The sequence below is a fragment of the Manduca sexta genome, chromosome 15 (genome assembly GCF_014839805.1).
Source record: "Manduca sexta isolate Smith_Timp_Sample1 chromosome 15, JHU_Msex_v1.0, whole genome shotgun sequence".
NCBI lineage: Eukaryota > Metazoa > Arthropoda > Insecta > Lepidoptera > Sphingidae > Manduca > Manduca sexta.
Window position 1 is genome coordinate 2,473,504 of NC_051129.1, and position 25,888 is coordinate 2,499,391.

The 25,888-nt window shown below is 35.1% G+C and overlaps 2 protein-coding genes and 1 long non-coding RNA gene across 5 annotated transcripts; 1 reads left to right on the forward strand and 2 right to left on the reverse strand.

Moving 5' to 3' along the window:
* Positions 1 to 1,827: 1,827 nt before the first annotated feature.
* Positions 1,828 to 5,780, reverse strand: LOC115445179. Its single transcript, XM_030171357.2, has 7 exons — positions 5,589 to 5,780; positions 5,373 to 5,509; positions 4,725 to 4,950; positions 4,310 to 4,462; positions 2,717 to 2,898; positions 2,570 to 2,647; positions 1,828 to 2,136 (listed from the first exon to the last, which is right to left on the reverse strand). The coding sequence occupies exons 1-7, from the start codon at positions 5,625 to 5,627 to the stop codon at positions 1,881 to 1,883; spliced, it is 1,071 nt and encodes a 356-aa protein (XP_030027217.1). The 5' UTR covers positions 5,628 to 5,780; the 3' UTR covers positions 1,828 to 1,880.
* A 951-nt stretch (positions 5,781 to 6,731) lies between these two features.
* Positions 6,732 to 7,471, reverse strand: LOC115445149. Its single transcript, XR_003938798.2, has 2 exons — positions 7,248 to 7,471; positions 6,732 to 6,970 (listed from the first exon to the last, which is right to left on the reverse strand). It is a non-coding gene; the product is annotated as an uncharacterized LOC115445149 (long non-coding RNA).
* Positions 6,864 to 25,563, forward strand: LOC115445148 (golgin IMH1). 3 transcript variants are annotated; one of them, XM_030171281.2, is made up of 4 exons: positions 6,864 to 6,995; positions 21,823 to 23,409; positions 23,490 to 24,419; positions 24,503 to 24,966. In XM_030171281.2, exons 2-4 carry the CDS (start codon positions 21,864 to 21,866, stop codon positions 24,964 to 24,966), a joined length of 2,940 nt encoding a protein of 979 aa, XP_030027141.2. In that variant the 5' UTR covers positions 6,864 to 6,995; positions 21,823 to 21,863. The 3 variants fall into 3 exon arrangements, with proteins under 3 accessions (XP_030027141.2, XP_030027142.2, XP_037294735.1); XM_030171282.2 differs by lacking the exon at positions 6,864 to 6,995 and adding an exon at positions 10,612 to 10,763 and having other exon boundaries at positions 24,503 to 25,563; XM_037438838.1 differs by lacking the exon at positions 6,864 to 6,995 and adding an exon at positions 11,871 to 12,065.
* The last annotated feature ends 325 nt before the right edge of the window (positions 25,564 to 25,888 follow it).

The window sequence follows — 25,888 nt, forward strand, 5'->3', positions numbered from 1 at the left end:
GTATGGTGAGTTTCTCGTATACAAGACGCCATCTGGGTAGGTACCGCCGCAATATTTATTTCTACCGCCTAACAGCAGTGTTCATGCATTATTATGTTCTGAAAGATATTGTATCCAGCATAATTACTGGGCATTAAAAGACAAATCTTATGTCTTAAGGTCACGAGCGTAGTATAGTTACACACAACACTTATAATTCAAAGTTCTGTATAGTGTTGCTATTGTTTATGGGCGGTCGTATCGTTTACCATCTAACGTGAGGCATACTCATGTCACCATTCAAATGCAATAAAAAGTTGCGAAAAATAAATTGATAAAAAAAACACAACCTCACAAACTATTGAAGAAACCCTTTCTTTTTGAAGGCGGTTTAATTTTAATTTATCAAAAGGTTTTTTTAGTGGTAACAAAATATCACTCTTTGTTACTGCCTCCAAAAGCAGACGAGCTAACGGCCTACCTGGGATTAAGTAGACACCTTCGCCCATGGACTTCGGAAATAACAGGGGCACAAACAAACGGTTGCCTACCGCCAAAAACTTTTTTAAACCTGGTTTCAAAATGAAGTCATAACGTCGGGTGGGGACAAGTAAGCAACGTATCAAACTTGCTCGCTCCCACTCTACTCTCTGAATAATCACAAACATCACTATTTCATAATAGAATCATGAAAACTAGTCACCACATATTAATAAAATTTTTCTCAACCGTGGAGGCGGGGGACAGACGTATCCAATAGCGCAACCCCCCCCCCCCCCTCCCACATCACTTTAAACACAATATAGTGATGTCATAAAAGCACAATTAGATATATAAACAACCCTGTGTCTAATTTGCAAAGAAAAAAAAGTCACCGGTGAAACACTGAAGAGGAAGTTCATCCTAAAGTGCACACGTTCATGGGGAAAATGATCTCTGTAAAAGCAGCATGTGTTCGCGGGTGGAATGAATGAACTAGTCTGACTCGCCATACATAACATCATAATGGTTTTCATACACACAAGAAAGAGGAGAGAGGTACAAACCTCTCGAAATTTCGAGAAGTTTGTACCTCTCTCCCTTTGACCGCCCTGATCCCAGGTTCTTAACCCATTAGTGGGTTGCCCTCAGCATGATCGCTTAATTTCCAAGGAATGCGATCGCAAAACGCACTCACCCAAAAGTCCGTTGGGTTTGTGCGGCCTTTGCCACACTAACAAACGCAGTCAGATTAAAAAAAAAACAAGATGGTACCTAAACCGGTGCCGTGGTTTAGCTTGGTTTCTCCCGATCCAGAATTACAGAAGTTGGCGAGAGTGAAATCTGAAGACTGGATAATCTCTTAATTACTTTATATCTAAAATAGCTGAAGACTTGCTGTCGATCACAGGAGTGCCCTTGTACTAGGGCATGCAATCCGAAAATCGATAATCGATAATTTAACGGTTATCGGGTCATTTAAGAGGAACGATAAATATTGGAAAAAATACCGATTACATTATTTAGTGGCCAGCTATAATTAAAACCTTAAAAGCAGTAAGTTTAATTCTACTTTTAAATATTGTTCGGCCGATTGCTTTGAGCAGTATATAATATGGATTACACGTTTCCCATAGTAAAGAGAAAAAAAAAAAACAAGATTTTTATTTTATTTTAAAAACGGTATTTTTTTTATCGATTATCCGAATATTCCGATAATTGCATGCCCTGCCTTGTACTACTGAAATGTAGAGTCAGCAAAACATACTTTACACCAAGTTACAGGAATCGTTTAGATTAATTTTCGGCCACCTTCCCTCAACCCTTAGGATCCTCTCACCGTCCATTGCTTACAATAAAATCGAAAAATCCTCAAAAACTATTTATTAACAATCTCTACGTATATACAAACATACAAGACCTTAAGGTCCATGTTTCAACAACTTGTTTATCCTCTCTTGGTCTTTATAAATGCACAGATCCATGAATGTTATGCTCAATAGGAAACAGTGGCCGAGCATGTCTTTTTGCAAATCTTTTTGCATTCGAAACATTTCTTTCAGTTTTTCCGGCACGTAAGCTCGCTTGTTTTTCGATCCGCCGTTGTCTTCTCTTAGTAACATCTCTACCGTCTGATCGGTTGATACTCTTTCGTTGCCTACTAAAGTGCCGTACAGTCTGCAAAAAAATTATGGATATTTAATTATAGCCTGACCTAGGAAACTTGGTTTGGCAGTGGCACTTATGCTTTTTAAATTTTGTTTTAAATATTATTTTCTGTACAAGAAATTACTTTTTTCTGTCCCTGGCCAACCTATATGTACAAACAAGACGAATAATATGTATAAAACATTTTTTGAAGCATTCACTATTATATTTTTGAAACGCTATTTTTTTTATGCGGCAAGTATTTGCCCTCAATAAAAGTGTTGTTATCTACCCATGTGTATTAAAATCTGGGTACATTGGGGGTAAACGCAAATAAATAGTACTGATAAAATTTGCCATTAATACTGGCAGTTCACTTACTAACCAGTTGATGGCGTTTTATTAAACTCGTAAAAAATAAAACTTCATAGCACATATAAGTGATCTACCAAATCTAACTTACCTGTATGGTAAAGTTGGCCTCAAAAAGTAAACTTTATGCTCCAAACACTTTTCATTAGACGAAGAATCTTCACCTTCCCTGAAAATCACATTTAATTAAAATTTCATATTTACGCCATCTACCTTTACTTCAGCGTACTACACTAACCCTTCTAAATTACTTCTGGCGTTTATCAACGCGACGATCATAGCGACCATCTGCGCCTTTTGTAGATTTACAGCAAGCACTTTAGGGTTGTTAGGATCGCTGCCGGACGCTCTGAGAGTGGTCGCTTCCGCCTTCATCACATAGATATCTGCTGTGGGCAGCTGATGGGTGATTCTCCAAGCCTGACGACGTACAATACTTAATCGTCTATTATATTTTAAAAAAGTTTTAGTCGAAGAGCTGGTTTATATTAATTAGAAGTAGTGTTCGTCCAGTAGCTGAAATTCGGCCGTCGAATCAAATGTATTTATCACACATATTATACAAACAAACCGGCATAACTGTGTCAACCGGCGAGTGGTAATCAGTCATCGTCATTCGATATTATATCGGGACACCAAGTTGCTTGACCAGGTGTAGATTTTGCCAAGTCCAAATGAAACATAAATTTTACTTTTCTGCACTCCTATACGAACTTCAATATTACCAAATCTTACACTATTTGACTCCACTCTCTGTCTCTCTCTCACACATATATTAATATGTAGATACTTACTTATTTACTATAATATTTGCTTTTTGGCACAATGTTTTTTTTTTCATTAAGATACAATATCCTGCATACAAGAGCCATACCTACCGCCTAGTAAACTGTTCGTTAAAACCAACGAGTTTAATAAATATATTATAGAGCGGACATATGGAAATGTTTTACTAAAATTTTTAACTCATGCGACGAAGCAGTAAAGTTTTTCAACAACAGATGGCACTTTTTATAACTTATATAAATTGCTAGAACTATCTAAAAATATATATATATTTTATTCCTGGTAGGTCAATTAATTAAATGAAACGATAATATTTGTATTTGTATTTGCAAATAACCTGCAGTTACATCCATTATTTTTTTCCATATTGCGCTTTGCACGTTTTTAATGGGCAAACAAGCATATTGTCTCTAAATATGTTTTTTTTTGCTTATAATATCTAAGCATGCTGTGACGTCTTGTCACATGGTCGTTTCAAATAAGACTCAGAAAATTATTACCAATTGATCTTTAGGAGCACAATTTTGGTCCTAATATGTAGTCTATAACCAACTATACTGTTTAAAAGTCTGGTTACATTATACAATAAAAATCATTTTTAAATCTTTTGAAAAAATATAAAGGCGATTGTAAATAAAACACTAGGCTTATTTGCTTAACTTGCATAGCAGATTTGTTGGTGGTAGGATAATATGTAAACCATCCTGATATCGACCACCGTTCACAAGGTGTTACAACCTGCAATAGTGGGTCACGTAAAAGTGTCGCATTCCAGATCGGCTTGTGTATATCCCGTTTCAACAGGCCAGCAAAATTGTATTGACTGATGAGGGATAATCATCTCTCGTCAGTCGACATTCTATTTGATCCCACTCTACTTACCATCAGGTGCAGTGAGGTCACTTTGCTGTGCCAGGATAAATAAATGTAGATATTTTTTTCATACTTATCTGCTAACCACAAACTTTGGGAAATAAGCTATGCACTATGATAAATTTTCTCAGCTATGCAAACTACACTGGATGATTGTATACAAATAACTCACAATATTCAGTATATCTGTGATTTGAAACTTCTTGCCTTCTGGGTAATCTATTCCATAGTATTTCCATTCTTTGATCTCATAATTATCTTTATCTATAAGTGTCCAACACACTGAATTTACTGTAATATACACTGTCAAAACTGTTTTGCAATCCTGAAACGAAAACACAATATCAAAGACATTTTATTTGACTTATCTTTCCTTTTTTTTAATGACACTGATATAATGCTTTATAGTATAAAAGTTATTATGAAATATGATTTTTGCATTATAAGTTAAACTAAATGAAGATTAATATTGGGCAGACAAAAGTGTAAAGCCTAAGCCAAATAGAAGCAACAACATGCTTGTGTTGAAATCCCATATAAGAGTGAAATAAGGTCATGCAGAATAGATAATAGAGAACATCTTATACCTTAACTACTTTATTACTTAGATTTGGATACAGTATTTGTCCCTTAATTTTGTTGGATAATCTATGTTCTTCCTGAATTGGTCCAGCCAGGATGCTGTCAAACATCTTCTTTGTAATTCTTTCTGAAAATCCCTCCATCATTTCTACATCAGCTAGACTTTGCAATAGCCCATTGTTGCTTTTCCATTGTGATATTTTTTTTAATCGTGTTTTGGCTATGTCGTATCTGAAAAAAAAAGTCTTGCTAGAGGCCGGATACTTATGTTTGCAGATAGTGGCCTCCATACATCAGATTGCTTAGGACAAATTATAATTTTATTTACACTTTTTAGATCACCAACACTTCAGTCCCATTGGAAGTAAATGAAGACTAAAACACTGTGATCTGAAAATTACTTGTATTTTGATGGACAATGCTTGTCATGCCTTACAAACCAGCTTAAAGATGGGAGAGGAAGGCTTGAATTGGTATTCATGTTAACAAAACTGTAGTGTATTCAAAATCAACATCATAAGCGATAGAATATCCAATATTTCTGGACCAACTTGTGCCTTTTCGTGACCTTTATTATATGTATGTATAAAAGGCATACTTTTGTAAAGAGTATTCAGTTTGTCCATTTTCCTAAAATATATTAAAGTTAATACCTCGACAATACATCGTTTTCAGAGTTGATAATCTCCAATAACTTCTCCCTTTGCTCTTCAGAATACTTTTGTTCTAAATTTTTACTATATTTATGATTAGTTAACACATACACTCCACATCTTCGACCAATGGGTTTCTGGAAAATGAATTCTAAATGAAAAGTCTAACCTTTCTCTTATAAATAAATACTCATAAACTCTTCATTAAAAACTAACCAAAAAATTTGTGTAGCTTATAGAAGTATTGAGAATCATTATGCACTATTTTAAAATTTATTCAATATAACACATATTATCTACTGGCTTTCTATGATATAAGTTACTATTATCATTCAAAAATACTAATAAAAAAATATTTAAAAACTTGTGTTTGTTTACTTTTGCACAACTGTCAACTATCAAACTGTCATAATCATTCAACTGAGATCAATGTTTGAAGGTAAAAACTTATGAGGAACGTGATAAATAATAAGTTCCTCACTTGTGGTATTCTGTAAATCATTTTTTTTTTGTGTTACAGACATTGGATATTATTTAAGAAAAACTATTATAGTGGTATTTTTTTATGAATTACAATTATTGTTAAAGTTTTACTAAAAAGCGCCCTCTGTTATTTTATGTATGCATTAGAACAAAGCATAAAATGGTCGCAGCGGAAAAGACTGGCCATAAAAACACATAAAAACTTTAATTTTATTTGAACTAGATGTCGTTAGTATATTCGTAAAAAAATAAAATGTTAAGTCCGTTGAGCAGTGCATAGGTCGATAACGTTTACGATGACTTTTGTTTAAATTATCGAAATTGAAATGATGTACTCTGATCGTGTCTCTATAGAAAATATGTATTGTAAGAATTTTAAACCATTAGTTTTGATTAGATTTACTACTATATCATCGGTTTTTATAAAAGTACATATTGATAAGTAGGATAAGACAGGTAACTAGTCCAAAGTATGAGTTTTAACGTGTGAAGATAAATGCCTAATCATGCATTTATTAATTGATCTTTATAAGTGTTTGGGAGTCGTAATATAAAAATATATACCTATATGGCAGTGAATTAATAATATTCGACATTTCAACATAAGGCAATATAATGTATTTGTCGGAAATAAGGAGGTTTATTTTATAAATGTCAACTTTTTGCTGGCCACCGACAACAAATATAAACAAAAGCATGTTTGCTAAAATGACAAACAATAATATTTCATAATAATTATCATACAAAGTCTTATTCTATTTACCGTAATTCCTACAAAAAGTTTGTTTGTACCTACCTATTTATTATTTTTTCTGCTAAGGTTGAAGGTTGAAGAAACGAATGTAAGAGAAGATGCCATAGAAGGATAACAAAACATAGAAGTTCATTTGCGGTATATTAAAGTAATAAGAGGTAATTTGATAACAATAACGTGATGATGTCGATTTGCTATCTCTTTCTAATTCACGAGTTTGTTGAACAAAATGGCGGCCGGTTCCATTCCGACAGCGGCTCGGGCGTGTGCTGTGACGTAGATCCTCGTCTACGTGCATTCGTTTGGCTTCTTTGCTTCGAGAAAGTTCTCGCGCTGTTCCAGTTCAGCATAGTCGCTACTTCTAGAAGAAGAAGAATCAAGTTTTGGTAAGTAGGTTATCTCTTTCTCAGTTCAAGGTCATAATGACCTTATCTTATATGTTTTTATTTTTTAGGCCCTTATCTATACTTATTTAAATTTGATAGAAGAATCAACACATCCATAGATATCTGTATATTTTTTTTGACTCCAATGCATAGTAAATTTTAAGTCTGTTTCTATGGTAATCCCGAATAATAATCGCATTTTCAACAAATATCTAGATTTATCTGCCAATATCCAGTTTGCCGGTAGCTCACCAACATATCAGCACAATGTCTTGATAGTGTTTATACTTATGTGTACGGAGCTTAAGAGCGGCAACATCGCATGTTGCCGGCGCAGTGAACACTGAGTTGAGCGGTGTGAGCGGTGAGCACTGAACCGCGCGCGGTTGCCAAATACACAGCCCGTCCTAACTCCCTTGTCGGGTTATGTTAGGTCTGTCTTGACTCTCGTTGATAGGTTGACTTTAACATTTGACTAAAAATGTCTCTTTCCAACCAATAGTAATACCTACCACATGAATAACAGCAAGTTCGTTTTTATAACTAGCAGTCGTCGCCAACCCGAGTTTGCGCCGTTGCCAAACTTCTGGATTTTAACCCATCCGCCAACTTCTCTTGGTACGGTGTGATGACTACTGTCATGTTATCGATCCCATTAATTTATAACAAATAGCACATATTTATTTAAATAACTTCTAACCATAGTATAGAAAATCAAAAATAATATTTTCAATCCAATAAAGATAATTTATACTTAATCTTCTTATACCTTCTCTTGCAAAGGTTTTTATGCATGCATAACGTGACCAGGCGTCCCGTTTTGAACGGGACCGTCCCTTTTTTCGGTAATCTGTCCCGGTGTCCCCACAAAAAACTCGGGGACACAAAATTGTCCCATTTTTCGAAACCGTGCAAAAATTTAAGCACCGACCGGGCTGCTACTTGCCTTTAACGCCTACGAATCTTTTCTCTAATGAATAAAAATGTGAACATCTAAAAAAACTCAGTTACAGATTCCAGTTCTAAAAGCGATGTTGATAACTAATATCATATATTAAAAATAAACCAGCTGTAATAAAACAAAATTTGTTCTTCAAAAAAAAAATGAATAAAACTGAACATTTTTTTTTCCATTTAGAACCTATACTTGACGTAAATAAATCGATGTCCCGTTTTCAGATAAAAAAATAAATGGTCACGTTATGCATGCAATGTCGCGTTAACAAGTAGCCACAGAAGTTTATGCAAGATTGAGAGTTAAGACTCAAGTATCGAAAAATAAACATTTTTTTATACTGCCCCGATAAAGTGCATCTAATTGTTAGCGAAGTGTGGTTCAGATAGAGTGTCAAATGACGAACCAATCGACACAATTATTTATGCCGGCCTGTTTGAAACATTTAAGTGGGCCATTATGGTGAGTTTGACACCACGTGATGGCCGTCGTTAACCGGCAGGAAGCAAATATCCTACCATCAGTTATTTTCATATTAATTTAATTTCAGACGTTAAGACAATATATTTTCCTTTAAATGTGGGTTATCCCGTTTGTCCGCGCGCGCTATGATTTCATCTAAGGTTCCTTGAAATAGTTCATGGCTTATCTTGAAGTTACTTGTTCATAATGGCTTGCTGTTGTATTAACACCGTTATTTTTTTGGTTCGTTTCATACATTTTATCGAGACAGGTCTATGTAGGAATGAAGTTCAGTACCTATACGAAACATTGTTGTAAGTACTGATTTAATCCCTTTTCTGTCTAAGCATTAATCTTACATTTAATAATCTATGGATTTGATTTATCTGCTCTGCATCTCGCTTTACTACAGTATGAGCTTTCTGTTTTAGTATCAAAAACGTGCTATATTATAATCAAGTAATTGCTTAATCTTTTTGACACATTATTCAATCACTAGTCTACGGCGAGAGACATCTTTTCAAAAACATAAGTAAAAAAAACTAGCTATGCTATTCTATTTTCGGCGACTCCGTTATCCGTGAACTAAACTGCCATTTCTACTGATTTTTCTTCTTTGTAAGACTTACGACTGAAATCGTTATTTCAAGTTCCATTGACGTGTATATACGGAGACGTTTTGAAGGGCGTAAACAGTGCTGTACAAGACGAGCGATGTGTATCGAATAATCTGTGCTGTCGCCGGTCGGTCTCCCCGTGACAATGTCCGTATGGGGGCTCTAGTGAGGATTTGACCAGAAAATACTTTTATCGATTAAAATCTTGTGATAACACTCTCTGACGAAATTGTAGCACTTGATAAATGTCCTTAATGAATCATATCTACACGAATAACTGTTAGATGTAATTAGTTTATAATGCTTAGAATACTTGTAGCTGTTTAAAGATTTTAGAGAGATAAAGCTGGCTGTACATTGCATTTTCTTTCAAACCAGTTTAATATATAGCTGTTTGATAGAAAATGTGTGTTTTGATTCCCAAGATTGATACAATGCTAATCGCGTGTAGTGGAACATAAAATTAACATTGCGTTAAATCCGCCTTCGGATATTGTCTTTATTTTTCGATGTGGAGGGGATATTTACCTACTTGAATCATCAACAATGATTTGAAATCGATTATGGCGAGGTTTATTATGTAATAAAGATCTATGACAAAAATCTTTTGATAGTTTGCTTTAATTGGTATAGTTGATTTTTATATCACTTCATACTTACGCTCGGATGTTTTGAACATCATCACTTACTTGCACCAAGAATATGCCAACTCATTCTGCAATGGAATTGGCTGTATTATTACATTAAAATTTTCTTCTAGCTTACAAATTTATTTATGTAATGACGTATATCTGACGTTCGACGGGTTCGGGGCCGCTCGGAGGCGCTCGGCTATCCTCGGCGGCAAGCGAACGACCCACTCGACTGCCGGCGAATGTCGTCGGTGCGGCAACGTCGCATGCTCCCATTTTGCCTACCATATTGAACAGTTTTTTTTACTAGGTTTACCACCGATTTTAGGTCTATTTAATACTGACTACGGTAGTAGAGTTGTAGGTGAGGTTCTAATGGGTTTTGGCACCATTTCTCTATATTGTATAAAATCTAAAAATCTTGTTTCTGATGGATGTACCTAGTTTGATGATAGCGTGGTATTTTAGCCAATTAGCGACGCGAATATCATGTTCGCTAGTCTTAAAGTATTCAAGCATTTCAGAATAACGCGTTGCGACAGTGGTACGTAGGTATTTACTTAATTCTTAAGTGTGATCGCCAGTATTACTCTTTATCTACCTATTCGGTCCATTATACGTACAAACATTATATAACCTCAAAACAGAGTTGGTTTTGTACTTATTGACACAAGCAAGGGACTCTGCTGTAATAAAATAGAAGTAGAACGCAAGAGAACGGCGCGCCATTATCATAACGTGACCTTACTAAGTACTCGTGTACAGAGCAGTATTTCGCTACAGAGCGTGTTATAAACGCCGTGTGCTCTGTGTTCGCTCTCTCTTTCCTACTTTACTTAATGCCCATATCGCCATCACTGTCGCTCTTGCGTTTTGTTCGTTAAAGATATTTCCGGGCGGTTCTCTACACCGTGTTGCTCTGTGTATTTTGTTCGGTTTCCCTCCAGTCTCTGTCGCCACAAGCCGCGGCCGCCATTTTCTTCTCTGTCCTTCTCTCTGCTGCCAGTGCCGCGTTAGCCGCGCGACTGACTAGTCGTATTGCGTGACGTCATTTATCTTCTTGACCGCTCTTCTACTTCTGGATTCTTGTTACGTCGCTTAGGTAGGTGTTGCCAACATTTGGTCATTGTTGTTGTTGTTTTTTTTTTAGCTTATATTGTTTCGTGATATTAATTATAATTTGCGTTTTCGTAATAACTTTATTTAGTTATGCTGAATTTTATTACGAGTCAATTATTATTTTATATTTTTGAGGATTTTTAGGTTACGCGCGCTGTCAGATTAGTGCATGCCAATATCGACCTTATTTTCTTAGTGATAAGACTTATTTTTGAAATTTAGACAAGTTAATTATTTTAGTTTTATTCTTGAGAACGAGCAAAACATGTTTATTTCTACCGACGCGTTATTAATTTAGAATAATCATTATTTCACTCGCATTTAATAATTATTCTTCGTTCATGTGGAGCATAAACATAGGTATACTTATCGTGCGTCAATTCTTCATAGGAACATTTAGAATAATTTATTATCTTTTTTATACTCCTAGTAGGTCGATCTTTTTAATAAGTACTTAATGAAATAACGGGAACCTAGTTGTTTTTTAATTAAGTAATTACTTATTAGGTACCCATTTTTTTTGGTATTTTTTTTGTTATTATAACCTAATACCATACATTGTACTACTAATCATGAACTAAGACTATGACAATTACTTTTATAGGTAGGTAGGTATTGACAATGAACGACATTTATTTCAGATATTTTATTATCTAAAGATAATTTTGACTACCACGAATCACGTTAAAGGATATCTATATATGTAAGAGGCATAGTAGCACGATTGAATAAGGCAAAATGGTTTTGTTTTTAGAATTTATTATAACAATTCCTTATCATGCAGCATCCGCGAGTAGGGATGGCGAGCAATGAAAAAAGAGTATTTTATTTCGAAATAAGTCCCCATGACCATCGTGACTGTTCTTTGTACAATCTGGTTTTCTATTCCGTTCGATAGCCTCTTGCTCTAAGTTCCACCTTCACCTCGTTCGTTTTATTTTCGGAAGCGTACGCTCGAATCATCGCCGTTCCCTTCTTCGCGGATCATATCGCTATGCTAGAGTGAGACGGCGTGAGGTCAGCCGCTTCGCCTGCTTACCTGATCAGCGTACTGCGGAGAATTTATTCCGGTATTTCGCGTAAGACCGTCCGCCATTTTGTTGAGCTCGTGTCATGACGCGTTTGTGTATGTATTTTTATAATCATAATGCCGATTACGTCGAATAAGTAAATTTTCGTGAAACTGGCGAGGAATATTTTGTACAGCTGGTGATGTCCGGAAATTGTGATGACACTGATGATAATGGTGATGATGATGATGATGATGGATTTCAGAGTTTGTCAGGTAGTGGTTGCTGTGACATTTTTGATAGATACGTAAATAAAAAAAATGTTACCAATAGTTGTTTAATGGCCGATGTATAACAGCTGTTTTATTTTCAATAGTTACAATAATAGGTACTTTAAGGGATTCAATTGTTACACCAAGTTTTATGATTGTAACTTGGTGTTGTTATTGTGGATATGACCTTAAATTGGATAATGTAATCATAAAAAAAAAAGGCACAAAAATGCATCGGTCGCGCATTTTTTTTCCTATTCCACATATCGCTCTCTAAATAAAATTATTACCTATTCCAAAATTGTTCATTTGTGGGAATCGTCAAAGAAACGAATTTGTGTTTGCGACCTTTTTTTAGTTGCTATAAAATATAACTTATTAAAGATAGGTCAAAAATTAAAACTATAGCATGAAAAAAAAATTAAAGCTCTCCAACAGAAATTAAGTTTTAGATGATTGTCACAAATTAACTATTTTGGAACAGGTCATTTTATTAAAAGTGCGTTTTTTTGTATGTTTCTAAGGGTCATGTGAAAAAAAATCTTATATCAACTCAGATACTTACCAGATCATGATGAAAGTAAAAGGGGACCAAAGACGACACTAAATACATTTCATTGCTCATTTCATAGACAAAGTTATAATAAATTCCATTGATCAATTACCATCGGGGAATGCCAATGACAAAATAGGGCATGGATAATTATGAATAAAACCTATTTAGTTATAAAGTACAGAATTTTAGTTACTTATATTTCATTTGCTTATTTAATTTTGCCTGTAATAGTATTATATTATTATTCACATTGATTTACTGCTGTTATACATGTTGAATGTTTTTTGGCTTTATTTACTCTAAATATAATAATAGTATGTAGATTTTTTAGTGCTACAAATTTGGTTATTTTCAGTAAGTTCTTAATTAGGTGTTATGATACCAATTTTTTCTTTTGGCTTTTTATTGGTCCTTGTCATGCTAAAATAATCGACTCACAAGACGATAAGTTTCTAAGTTCGATTTTTATAAATGGCAAATGTCCCAAGGAAAGAATTAAAAAATTTTTGAACATCCAAAAAACTTTCAGTAGTTTAGACCTTTTTGAAAGATACTATAAAACAGGCGAACGGGAACTGTGTTTTTAACAAAATTTTATCTAAAATATAGGTGGTGACATTTTGGCATAACATTATTATTAATTTCACGTATAAAATATTTAGTAGATTTTTACACATGTCAGACAGAATACTCGGCGAATGTGATACCGGTTTAAAGATATGAGACCAGAATATTATCAACGCCACTGAAGTAGGCTCATACTATTTTCAAATGTTTAGCTATTTCATCACATAATCACAATATTTTTATTCCTGTTGGACCTTGTTACCGCTTACCTACTTTTTTTAAATCTTTATTTAAGTAGCTTGGTCGTTATTTCACGACTATGTCGCTCTGTACGCCCACTTTTACCCGTGCCTACTAAATTTTGATGAAATCAAAATATTTTTTTAATAAAGCCTTAGCCTCTTCTGATACAGGAACCGACAAAAAGCTTCTTGGTGTAAAAGTGCCAAGGACCAATAGCGGACCATAGTCGAGTAAATTCCTTATATTCCCATTCGAACGTAGAAAATGTATGGAACACACTTAAATCTTCACTTCACTTAAATGATTATTTTCATATCGATTAAATTGAATCATCTGTCAAACAATAGTTGTCTCGCTGTTGAGTGTTGATAGTAAAAAATACTAAGGGTAATTTTGGGTCAATTTTTTTGGCTACCGCTTATTATAAAGCCTGGAGAATACCGGTTTTGATTTACCTCGATACTTGCAATAGCATTACGCCCAAGATAATGCTTGGTTCTAAAATTTTGCAGAGGATGATTTTAGGCTTAATGCCCTTTCCAACTGCATCCTATCTTTCTATTTGATTAATTTCTTTGCGGGATAAAGACAAATTAGTATTCAATAAGAATCGACGAGCTTTAGCGCTTAGTGTCATAAAATGCGTGCCACTGCTTATCCTGGTTTACAAGAGTTGTAGTGGAGAGTGTGAGCGGGAAAGTCTCTTAAAGCCCGTTCCAAATATTAATTCTATTGGAGGTATAGGGTAAGAATCTAGGCCTCTTACTATAGGAGACGTAAAGCAACAGCATTTTGTTGGTCCGGCCGAGTATTGCGTGCTATCCATTTGGTAACAGATACTTTTGTTTCTTGAGATTGCTTTTAAATTTCTATTGCGTTCGCTTACTGGACTATGTGTGGGAGGGAGACGTATATAATTTACCATAAAATAACGTCAACGGAGATACAATGTGCCATAGTGCAAAGTTTCGTATTGATCGGTCCAGCTACTTTGGCGTGGTCAAACTGGGAGAAGCACTAAAATGTGCTCTATCGTTATAACGTTTAGGTCTTGTTTTAGTATTCTAGGTTCTGACCTACGTGTATGCCTATTATGTTATTAAAAGATGTAATGTTAATGTATGTTTATATTTTGGATCTGTGTAGTTAATTATATTATTTTTATCTAGGTCTTTGGTTATTATGGATTATTACCTAACCTCTAAATAGGTCTCCAAATGTAAGCCCAGTAATGAGCGCCGAGCTGGCTAAGCAAAGTAACATTCCGTTAGAAACATTCTCTTTGTTTAATTTGTGGATATTGGAGTGTGCATTTTCTAGGCATTTCTGCCCTTTTCTAATTTGAAAGTGTGTCGTGTTCTTCAGTTAAGAGATGTCTTTCATCATGGCGAATATGCTAGAATTTGAACATTACTCCAGTTCGTTCTATCTTTAAATGGCAACACGACTCGTGACACGTAGGCGTTGACTGATCAAATCATTATAAAATGTGAGCGAGTTTGTGATCAAACCTGTAAGTGTGTATGCCTCGCTCACTTCACACTTCGCATTGAAACGATTTCTCTTCTAATTCTCACTCTGTTCGCTTGTCTTATACGACGGTTATGATTGAATTCGGGTTGGCGTCACACTCGTTCTTATTTCAAACGAAGTGTTCACCTCGTGAAGTTCTTGTTCCATTTTTGCCTTCGTATCATTCTCTGCTTCGTGATGCGGAATTTTCCCATCACTAGTATGGATCGTGAATCAGCAATATACACTCTATGGATTAGACGATATAAGTACGTACTAACTAGTACGCTAACAGATTTGTTGTAGGCTCGTTGATAATGTTTCATTTCATGCTAATTGATGTTACTTTAATTATTGAATATTTTTCAAATGTCATCTTCTTGTTTAAATTTAAAATGAAAGATATGAATAGTTAGAACAATATCAATAAGTGTTTAGCTTTTTTAAGAGATGCTAATTTGATACATTGCAACTACTATTTCATCAGGCGCGTGGAGGAAATTGACGTTTGTCAAATTGTGCCAAGAAATAATTAGGATCTTAGACTTTTAGTTTTTTATTTACCTATAGTCTTTTTCTGAAAGTGCATAATCTTCCAAAAATAGCACGGTTTATTCTCCACGTCCAGATAGATCCACAATCACCGTACCCCATAAAGCAAATAGGTATTTACTAAAAAGTTTGATTAATAATTTGGTCATTCTTAAAATTAATGCTTACAGCTTTTATTTTATGGATTGCCAGATAGGAAAGCAGTATGCACGTTAATTAAGAAATGATTAAATAATAAACGCCGTCATTCTTAATAGTAGTATAACTACTAAAGTAAATAATACCTTGATAATGATACACAGACACCTCGCCTTGTCACTTTTAAAAAAAGAACTTAAGCCGATACAAATATTTTTTTTAGGATAACATATGTCATTCCAGTGAACAATTTGATGAATAAAAGACATTTTTAAACTTAATGCGAATTATTATCGACTTAGTGTGAAACATCCCTAATTGAAAAATATGTTAAGGCCCAGTAGTCGTCAACTATTTTTAGAAAGGTTCAAGAAACATTAATTTGCTAAATTAAACAAATGGTACTAACAATTCTGAATTAAATAACAGCATCACTTGATTATAAATTGAACCAATGCTACTAACAGACCGATTACAATTTAAAAACGTTCTGAAATAACCTAAACATAACTAACTTCTTTTATGGAATATTCTCTCTAACTTAATGTATCTCATTGAAGTAGATATTGATCTAGACCGCACAAATCAAACACCATGTTTATCATTTAGACTGTGGTTGCGGGTTCTCCCGCATAATTAGTCGCAGTTCTCGACAAGGTTCATGATTATTAGTTTTTTATACAGATCAGGGCAATTTGCTCTTCTAAGGGTAAGGCATATTGGTCGTACATAAGATATCTTCTCAAGTAACAGAACGATGTATGCCAGGGATGGCGAACCAATGGCGCGCCAGTTGTGGCACGTGACAAAATAACTCCGGTACGCGAGTAACTTTACTGGTGGTAGGTCTCTCATGCTTGAGAGTCCGCCTGGGTAGGTACCACCGCAATGTCTATTTCTGCCGCCAAGTTGTAGTGTGTAGTCACGGCTGTGTTCCGGTTTGAAGGACATTGTAGCCAGTGTAACTACTTGACATAATGCGACTTAACATCTCACGTCTCTGGATGGCGAGCGCAGTGGAATACCAAACAATACTTTGTAATTCAAGATGTTGGATGATGTTTCTACTGATTATGGGCGGTCGTGCCGTTTACCATCAGGCGAACAGCGAGCTCGTCTCGTCATTCAAAGCAATAAAGAAAATTATAATAATATGCCAAACAAAAATATTGTTGGGTCATAAAAAAGTTGCTAAAAGGAGCACTCTGATAGATAATACTAGTCCTAGGACGCCCGTTGAATGCCATGTTTATTTTAAATATAAATAATGGCACGTTAACAATTAAAGGTTCGCCATCCCTGATTTAAGTAGCATGGTGCAGTCGTGATTTAGAAGCATTTAGAGGCATAGGTAGTCTCCTATTTAGCAATTACATTAGCTGTACTAAATTATAACTGGGAATGCATATTAGTTGGCTGGTCGAATTACAAAGTAGTGACTAAAGGTGCCTTCACGTTGTTTATATTCTGAAGAAATCTGATACTGTTGTGTTTAATTTTGACCAATGGTGGTAGGATATATTTTATTTCCGCCTGTATAGCGACTGCCGCACAAGGTGTTACAACCCGCCATAGTGGTCCACATAATGGCTGCCATACATGCCACGGTCCATCGGAAAGGTCCACCGGTGCAGGTATGCCTGCGCCGGCAGACCGAAATGTGTGTGGGAATAGACCTGCGCAGATTTTTGAGCCTGTGTAGGCGACCGGCGCAGGGTCGAAAATCAATTCTTTCAATTGATACCTGCGCAGGCATACCTGCACAGATGACCTCTCTGGTAGACCGTAGCGTGTATGGCTTACATAAGTGTGTTGCGTTCTAGCATCAGCCTGTGTATATCCAGTTCCAACAGGCCGGCAGTCGACTCAATTATTGTGTCAACTGTCGAAGAGTAATCATCTCTCGTCAGTCGACATTCTATTGGAACCCACTTCACTTACCATCAGGTACAGTGGGGTCACTTGGCCGTGCACGTAAAAAAATGTAATTCAATTGTTATTAGAGTTCTTAGTCATATGGTCACATGTAAATACTATCTGACCTTCGTAATTCTACACCGAATTGTGCTGCATTGTCTGTTACAAATGTCACTTTTGTATCAAATACGTATTCGGTATTTTATTTCAATCGTAATATATTTTTAAAACAATAATATAAATTTTAATTTAATTGTCCTCTTCAAATAAAAGATCCCTTACGCTTGTCAACTGTCAATGTTTATCCTTTATAAACTAATGCCGTCGTAAAAATTAAATCTAATTCAACGCATTCAGTGAGCATGAGTGCTCAATATTATATATTTTATTTGGATTTACTGCATTCAATGATATAAGACAACAGGCTCAAATAAAACTCTTCTGTCACATAACCTCATATTACGGTACCTGTTACTTTTTCTTTGCATATTACGACGGTCCCTACGTATAGTATCAAATCTGCAAAATTGCATTTTGCAGATTCAATACTTTGCGTAGGGACTGTCGATATTGAAACGGTAGTTATTAAAATGAACTGCATTTATTTAAGACAATAAGGATCGAAGTACTTATCGCCATGGTAATATACTAAACTACTACTAAACAAGCGATATATATTCGCAACACAGTCCCTACGCAAATTATTGCATCTTGCAGATTCAATACTTTACGTAGGGACTGTCGATTAATGTCCCCTGACGTTTCAATCTCAATTAGAAGGGTGGTATCTAGAATGATATCACACAAAAGGGTCAAATAATAAACTCCTCAGTCACATAACCTCACATCATTACGTTACCTGCTAGTTTTTCTTTGCATATTTATGTCCCCTGGCATTTCACAATCTCAAGTAGAAGGGTGGTATCTAGTCGGGCCGCTCACGTGACCCTGTCCCTCGCGACCGGATTCATTGCCTCTAGCCGTTCGCTGGTCCGACAGGGATTGTGTTTCGTGTCATCCTACTTGGCTGCGATTTATGCCTATTAGGTCACAACGTTAATAGGTGTTTTCTGTCGGTAATTTTGTATCTAATGTAAGATGTAAATTGGAATATTTGAGGGAGCACCTATGCGCTGTGTTCGTATGATCCAATGAATTCATAACTAAGAGATTACTTTACTATAGTCTAACGTACTACCTATAAAGCATGCTGTGCCTACATGTAAAAGGTTACAAACATAGTGCAACCATTCCTTGTGAATAGTATTTAAGGCATATTATGCTGTTTTGTATCCAGTTAAAAAAAAGAATACAATCGAAGTTGCTTTAGTGAAAGTTTTCTGCAAAATGATTACTTACTATATGAATTACAAAAATATTGTTTTTACAATATTTTGATCTTTTTTACTGTGTTTGCCGCAGCACGTTCATTTTGGTTACTGGGCTCATCCGTTTCTTTTTCACGGCTAAAAACCGAAACCAACTTAATTACGTAATCATCAAACATTTTGCCAGCCAGACCTTTAATTTGTTTGTCGTATATCAAGTATTTTATAATATTGAATTACCATTTATGGAAACGCCATACCATTGTGGTGCGCTTCTTTTAGGCACCAAACCTAAAGGACACCACATCCACCAAAGGACAAAACAAGCATGTTTTGTCCTTTGGTGGATTTAAACCCTTCAGGTAATATTATTTGTTACCGAAAATATAAATATGATAATATTTGGAGGGTTGTCTTTTTGTATTAAAATGTCATCTTGCAAGAAGAATTCGTCCATGGATATTCCTTAATGCTTAATTCAGATGGTTTTACTATTAAATAACCCATAGATCCACTTCGATATTGCGATAAATGCTGAGTTTTAGATAGAATAGCTCTGAAGTACGCACCATGTTATGCGCGCATGTTCGAAGTGTTTGGTCGCCATTCGAGAACCTTCCTGTCTCGGCGACCGTCTGAGCCATGAGCCACGCCCACTCCTTCAACTCACCGAGATTTTCATATGCGTCGGATCTGAAGGTTTCTAGAATCATTTGATCCATTCTAATACCTAAATTCTCTATGTTCAGGCATGAGTTTGTTTTTATGAGCTATATATGAGCTATATGAGCTATATATAACATTATAATACAGTAAATATCGGAACTGGTTTGGGCTATTTATTTAAGAAACCTGACTACACTAGCATTACTTTAGACTGTTATTAATTAACTTATTATTATCGGATATCATATAGTTTACTATTTGTTCATGTTGTAGGTAGTTTCTTAATAAGCAATTAATTTTATGGAAATGCTATTATTGAAGATAACAATATACACATCTTTTGCATCTGATTGACTGATTCTTTTGCTGGTGATAGGATATATTTTATATCTGTCTGGATAGCGACCACTGTACACAAGGTGTTAAAACCCGCCATAGTGGCCCACGTAAATATGGCGCGTTCCAGGATCAGCCGGCGTGTATGTGGTACCAATGGGACGGCATAATTGCATCGACTGCCTAGGGGTAATCATTTCTCGTCAATCGACATTCTATTGGACTCCACTCCACTTACCGTCAGGCACAGAGAGGTCACACAGCCGTGCCCGTTCAAAAAAAAAATCTGATGCTTGCGTAATGGAATGGTATTTAATAACTAATACTCAAGCTATAAAACATTCCTTAAATTAACTCCGGTAGGATAAGGTAGCTGTCTCTTGCAGTACCAAATTATTCCTGGATAACGTAATTACAACTGCGGTTAACGATGCGACTATGCAAACCGCAGTAATCACTTGCAAACACATTCAGTTACGCGTAATTCTGAACTGCAAGTCTGATAATATCTTGTAATCCATTTAGTGCTCCAGAGATGACTTCAACCATATCAGCAGTAGTTAAACTTGATTAATACTTTTTTAAACACAAATTATTAATTTAAATTTTGTAATCATTTATTAGAATATGTAAAATGTTAAACATTATTTAGATTTTATAAAAATTTTACTCTACCACCAGTTTGGAAAGCAGTTTCCACCAGAGAAGAACGGGCAAGAAACTCTAGTGTTGTTGTAGTTTGTTTTTAAAAGGAATAGGATGAAATAAAAAAGTTACTTTTAGTTTAGAGTAACTCAGTTACTTACTTCCAAAATAAAACATAATTTACCATAAGAGTGAACAACAATCTCCGAAATCATGAAACAATTTAATGATTTCATTTTTACTTTATCACATTATTTCAACCTTTGTTGAAATTTCAGTTTTTTTATATATTTTGTTTACAAAATATTATTTAAGTCAGGAAATACTATAGAACTAACAGAGCTAAGTTTGGAACCATTCAAATCTCATATTGAGACTGCTATTAAAGCAGAAGTTTAGCTATAATAAAAATATAGCGCATGGAAACCGCGTGAGACCAGAAAAATCAATAATTCTCCGAGGAAGAACAGTATTGCGTGAAACTGCGAATAACTTCCTACTATACATGACTTCTTTGCTTTTAAAAGTCTGCGCCATACTCACAAATGTACCTATAGATTTGTAACTGTACAAGTAACTGTAGATTATGAATTGTCATTCGAAGATAAGGAACATCAATTATGACACAAGCTTAGATTCATTCTTCGCGAGATTGTAATTTTAATAAAAATCCCAATAAGATATCGTATGAACTATCATCAGCTGATGGTATTTAACCGCCTTAAGGATGACTTTTAAAAGTCTTTGCATAGTGTTCATCACAATTATGCAAGGAACCGATATGCAAAACTTCTTATGAGCTATTAATTCAGACTTTGCCTATGTAAGTGCTATGAATTTTATTAAGAAGAAGTAACATTTCTATAAGGAAGCGTAACTTAAAAATCGCAATTGAGTTTTTTATTCACAAAAGATTAACTTAGGCGTCGTAAGAACAAGGCCTGCCTTTTTGTTATTATAAAACAATTAAGGATTATAAGCAATTTTGGGTACCTATGACCTAATAATTTTAAACTTGATGTCATACGTCGCTTACCAGGGTGAGCTGGTGGCGTGCAACATCTCTCTTTATATCATCGAAGTTCTATATTTTAGAATAGGTTTGAAAGTATCTGAAAACTGACTTACTTAATAATACTGAAATTTTACATTAAACTGGTTTAATAATAAATTAACTTGGTTACAAAATCAACAAATTTGTTTGAGAATTAAATATTACATAAAAAGTCTTTAAAATGATATTAATATGATTGCTTCCATTTACTAAATAATTTTATTAATTTATGTTTTTGTTTTCCAGGATAACGCAGTCACACGATAACAAAAAAGAAATGATTAACAATGCAATTAATTTTTGAAACTGATCGCGCTGCGGACATAAACATCAATATGTCAACTCTTGAAGAATCTTTAGATGAAAAAATTATCAGCGATGCCATCATGGATAGCCTTAAACACAATAGTAATGGAAACAAAGAAAATATTGAAAAGCAAGATAATATATCTAGAAACGAAAAGAATTTGGCTAATAATAATAAATTAGACGACGACGACCAAACTGCACCTGTTATTGAAATAGATACAAACGGAGTCAACGAGGTAGAAATTATTTATGACGACGATGTTCAAAGTAATCCTGAGGAATTATTAAATAATAAACTGCCACAGAAAAGTGAGTCTCATGAAAATTGTGATATTTCAGAAAAAGAACAATTAATAAATGAACAAGATGAATGTGGTAAGGAAGGTGTAAGAACCAATGAGACAAAGAGTGAATTACAGCAAATTCAAGAAGAAGTGGACAATATTTTGGCTGAACGAGCTGACAACTTGATAAGTAATACAGAAATTGAGGAAGTGCAGGAACAAAGTAGTATTGTTGAGAAAACACATGATGATGTTATAAAGAATATGAAAGAAAATCTGATTAAATCTATCGAAACTGGAAATATACTCGATGATGATGGTTCCGCTGAAAAAACGCCAGAAGAAAATTCAGGTGCTATAGATGCTGATTCTACAGATCTAGTCACTGACGATGTAATTGTTAATGATGATGTCCAAGAAAATGAAGACACTGAAGATGTGAATATAGCTGTAGAAGTAACATCAAGCGTTGTAAAGGAACCTGAACTTAAAGTCGACAATATAGACACTGCCAATGAATGCTCAAAGATTGAAAACGATAAACAAGATACAAGTTTAGAAACAGTTACTATAACAGATATAAATGATAGTGCCAATAAAATAACATCAGAGCCCATGAATGTTGATGAGGTTTGTAAAGAAATAGATATTACAAGTGATAAAGAAGACAACGCCATAACAGTGTTGGATTCACCACTCAACGACAATTTACAAACAAAAGAAGACAAGAACAACTTAAATGCAATGGAAGTAGCTCCCGAAATAGTTGATAAGGAACCATGCCAAGATGCAACCTTTATCGCCTCGAAAGATGAAGTTATGATTATTGACAAAGCGGCAGAAACATCACAGACGGTTGAGGAAAAAGAAAAACCGCCACAGAATACAATTGAAAAAGAGCCAGAAAAAGCTACACCGAAAAGTTCCCCCGTTATATGCAGGTTATCGAATAGTTTAAATATTTTATCGGATGATGAAGATGATGCACCTAACACAGAACCCCCTAAGGTGCCGCCAACCGAAAAACAATGTATTAATTTAGAAGACGATGATGATATTATGCTAATAGATGAAGATACGAACAGCAAAGAAAGCAAGACTGAAAAGACTGAGAAAACTAAAAGAGATAGCAAAGAACGTGAATCTTCGCCAAATCAGAACCAAGAGGAAACCGATGTAGAAACTGGGGAGAAGACTAGCACAAACAATATAATAGACTCATCTATCTGTACTATTGAAGGTACTATAATTAGTGTAAATTGTTATAATATAATGTAACCTTCAGAAATAGCCATTTAATATAATTTATATTATTTTCAGAAGCCACATCATCAACTAATGACTCTACTGTTCGGCCCGATGAAAACCAAAAAGTATCTGAAGAAACAAGTGAGAAAGAAATAGTAGAAAAACCCCTCCTACCAGACAATTTTCTGAAGTCATCAAAGAAAAATATAGCCGATATGACAAGAGAAGAATTAGAAGAATTTTGCATACTAAAAATAGTGGAAAGTATCGTAGACAGAAGTAATTTAAGTGAAATAAAAACCAAATTAAAAGCTATGGCACAAAACCTTGAAGAATACAAGAAGAAAGCAATGATGTTGACGAAGCAGAACAGAGATCTTGAAGTAGTTTTAAAATCTGTACAAGAGGAGCAAAAAAAATCTAATGGCGCAATGGTAACACCTTTAAAAATTACAAGATCTGTTGGTATGCAGGTTTACATGACAGACAAAATAATCCGTAAAAAATCTGTGGGTCCTGCGGCACAACCACCCGTTCTAGGCAAAACGCGAAGCTCCTCAAATTTAGCGCCAAAACCTAGTAAAGTGCCGAGCAGTCCCACTATTCCTGTGCCAAGACTAATTCCTGCAAATAATTCAGCCATAAGAGGGCCCGTACCACAAAGTGTTCAAACCAATATGGGGAAACAAGTCAACAATATTCCTCTTGTTAACGGTCTTCGTAATTCAAATCCAAACCAAAAACAACCAGAAAAAAGAGCTCTAACTAAATCTCAGTCCGTAACAGTTGATTTAACTGATGATGAGCCTCCATCAAAGGTTGCTGCGCGTGGTCCCACACCGCCTGTAAGGCTTGTACCATCTCAAAACTTGTTGGCTCCGCAAAGAGCACAATTTGGACAGACGATGAACACTCCTAGAAAAGTTTACATTCCGATTAGCGGACCGCAAGGACAACAGATTAAGCCTGGGCAAACCATAATGGTGAAAACATCTCCCACTGGTAATTAAATGTTTTTTCGTCTAATAAATAATAATTAATCTGTTTAAGCTTAATGTTACTCAAGTTGAATCATTCTCTTTCAGGTCCCGGTAGACAAAGAGCTGTAGCCCCAACTATAACAAGATTAACAGCGAATCAAGTGAGGATGGGTAGACCGACAGCCAGGCATCCTGCGGCCTTACCCGACGTAGTTAAACAGTACCAACCGCCTAACTGGAAAGCGTTACCTCCAGCGCCAGATCTTAAACTATCGAAAGTAGAAAATGGCATAGTTATATCTTGGAAGATAGAGGGATATCAAGAAGACAGTTATGAAGAAATTGCTAGTTATCAGTTGTATGCGTATCAGGAGACATCGTCGCCGCCGAGTACAGCGCTGTGGAAGAAAATAGGCGATGTAAAAGCACTGCCTTTACCAATGGCTTGTACTCTAACCCAGTTCATGGCTGGCTTCAAGTACTACTTCGCCGTCAGAGCTGTAGACGTTAAATCTCGAGTAGGCCCTTTCAGCTTGCCTGGAAGTATACTTCTACTCAACAAAATGTAAGACTGATTTTAAAAATGTTGTATCAGTAGTCACAATGTCATACATTGTGACCATTGACCTCAATGTCCTAATTTTAATAGTATATTTATTTTCTCATTATTAGGTATCTGTGAATCGTTACTGTTAAGCGTCTTGATTAGTTTTTCCAATATAACTGTTGTAGAGAATGACAGGTAACTTAATCGATTAGAAAGTTAACGATTTAGTGATGTGAATAAACTAGAATATATTGGTTGGAGTTTAGAAAACACGTGGTAGAAAATAAAGCGATAAAATCGCAGGCAACTATACTGGCAACACTGAATCGGTAATGTTTCTGATTTATTATTTTGTAATTTTAAAGATCTTGTGACTAGAAATCGTGCAAAGGTAGCTTAGTCAAATATTTGCCTTCTGTAATTCGCAGGTTTGTTCACTATTATATCGTATTATCGGTATGTATGTACATATTACAATATTACAATCTAGACTGTATAGTTTTATTGGCTGTGAAAGACTTGTGAATAGACTTACGTGGAGAAGAATAGTCTCTGTTGGTGCTTAGTTAAATCTACCGAAGGATTAACTACTCATTTCTGAAAATATTTTTTTTCTTCAGCAACATGGTTTTATTCCCTGTCAGCTTCCTAACTAGCTTTGCTATCGTTCTCCAATTCTTCGTGCCTGTGCGCTGCTAAGTCTCCAAGTTACTGAGTGTAAATTAAATCCTCTTTTCATAATATTTTTGATGTGAAACTCATAAGACGGGTCAGATCTCGGATCGATTTTTGGCAAATGTCTCATCACACTTATTTCGTTAATAAATAAGGTATATTTTCTTAAAAAGAATTATTTTTTGTCTGTGGTTATGCTATATTTATTTTCTCCAATAAATCCTTTCATGCATATTTTCTTCCCGCAGCGGTTTATTTTTACATTTTAC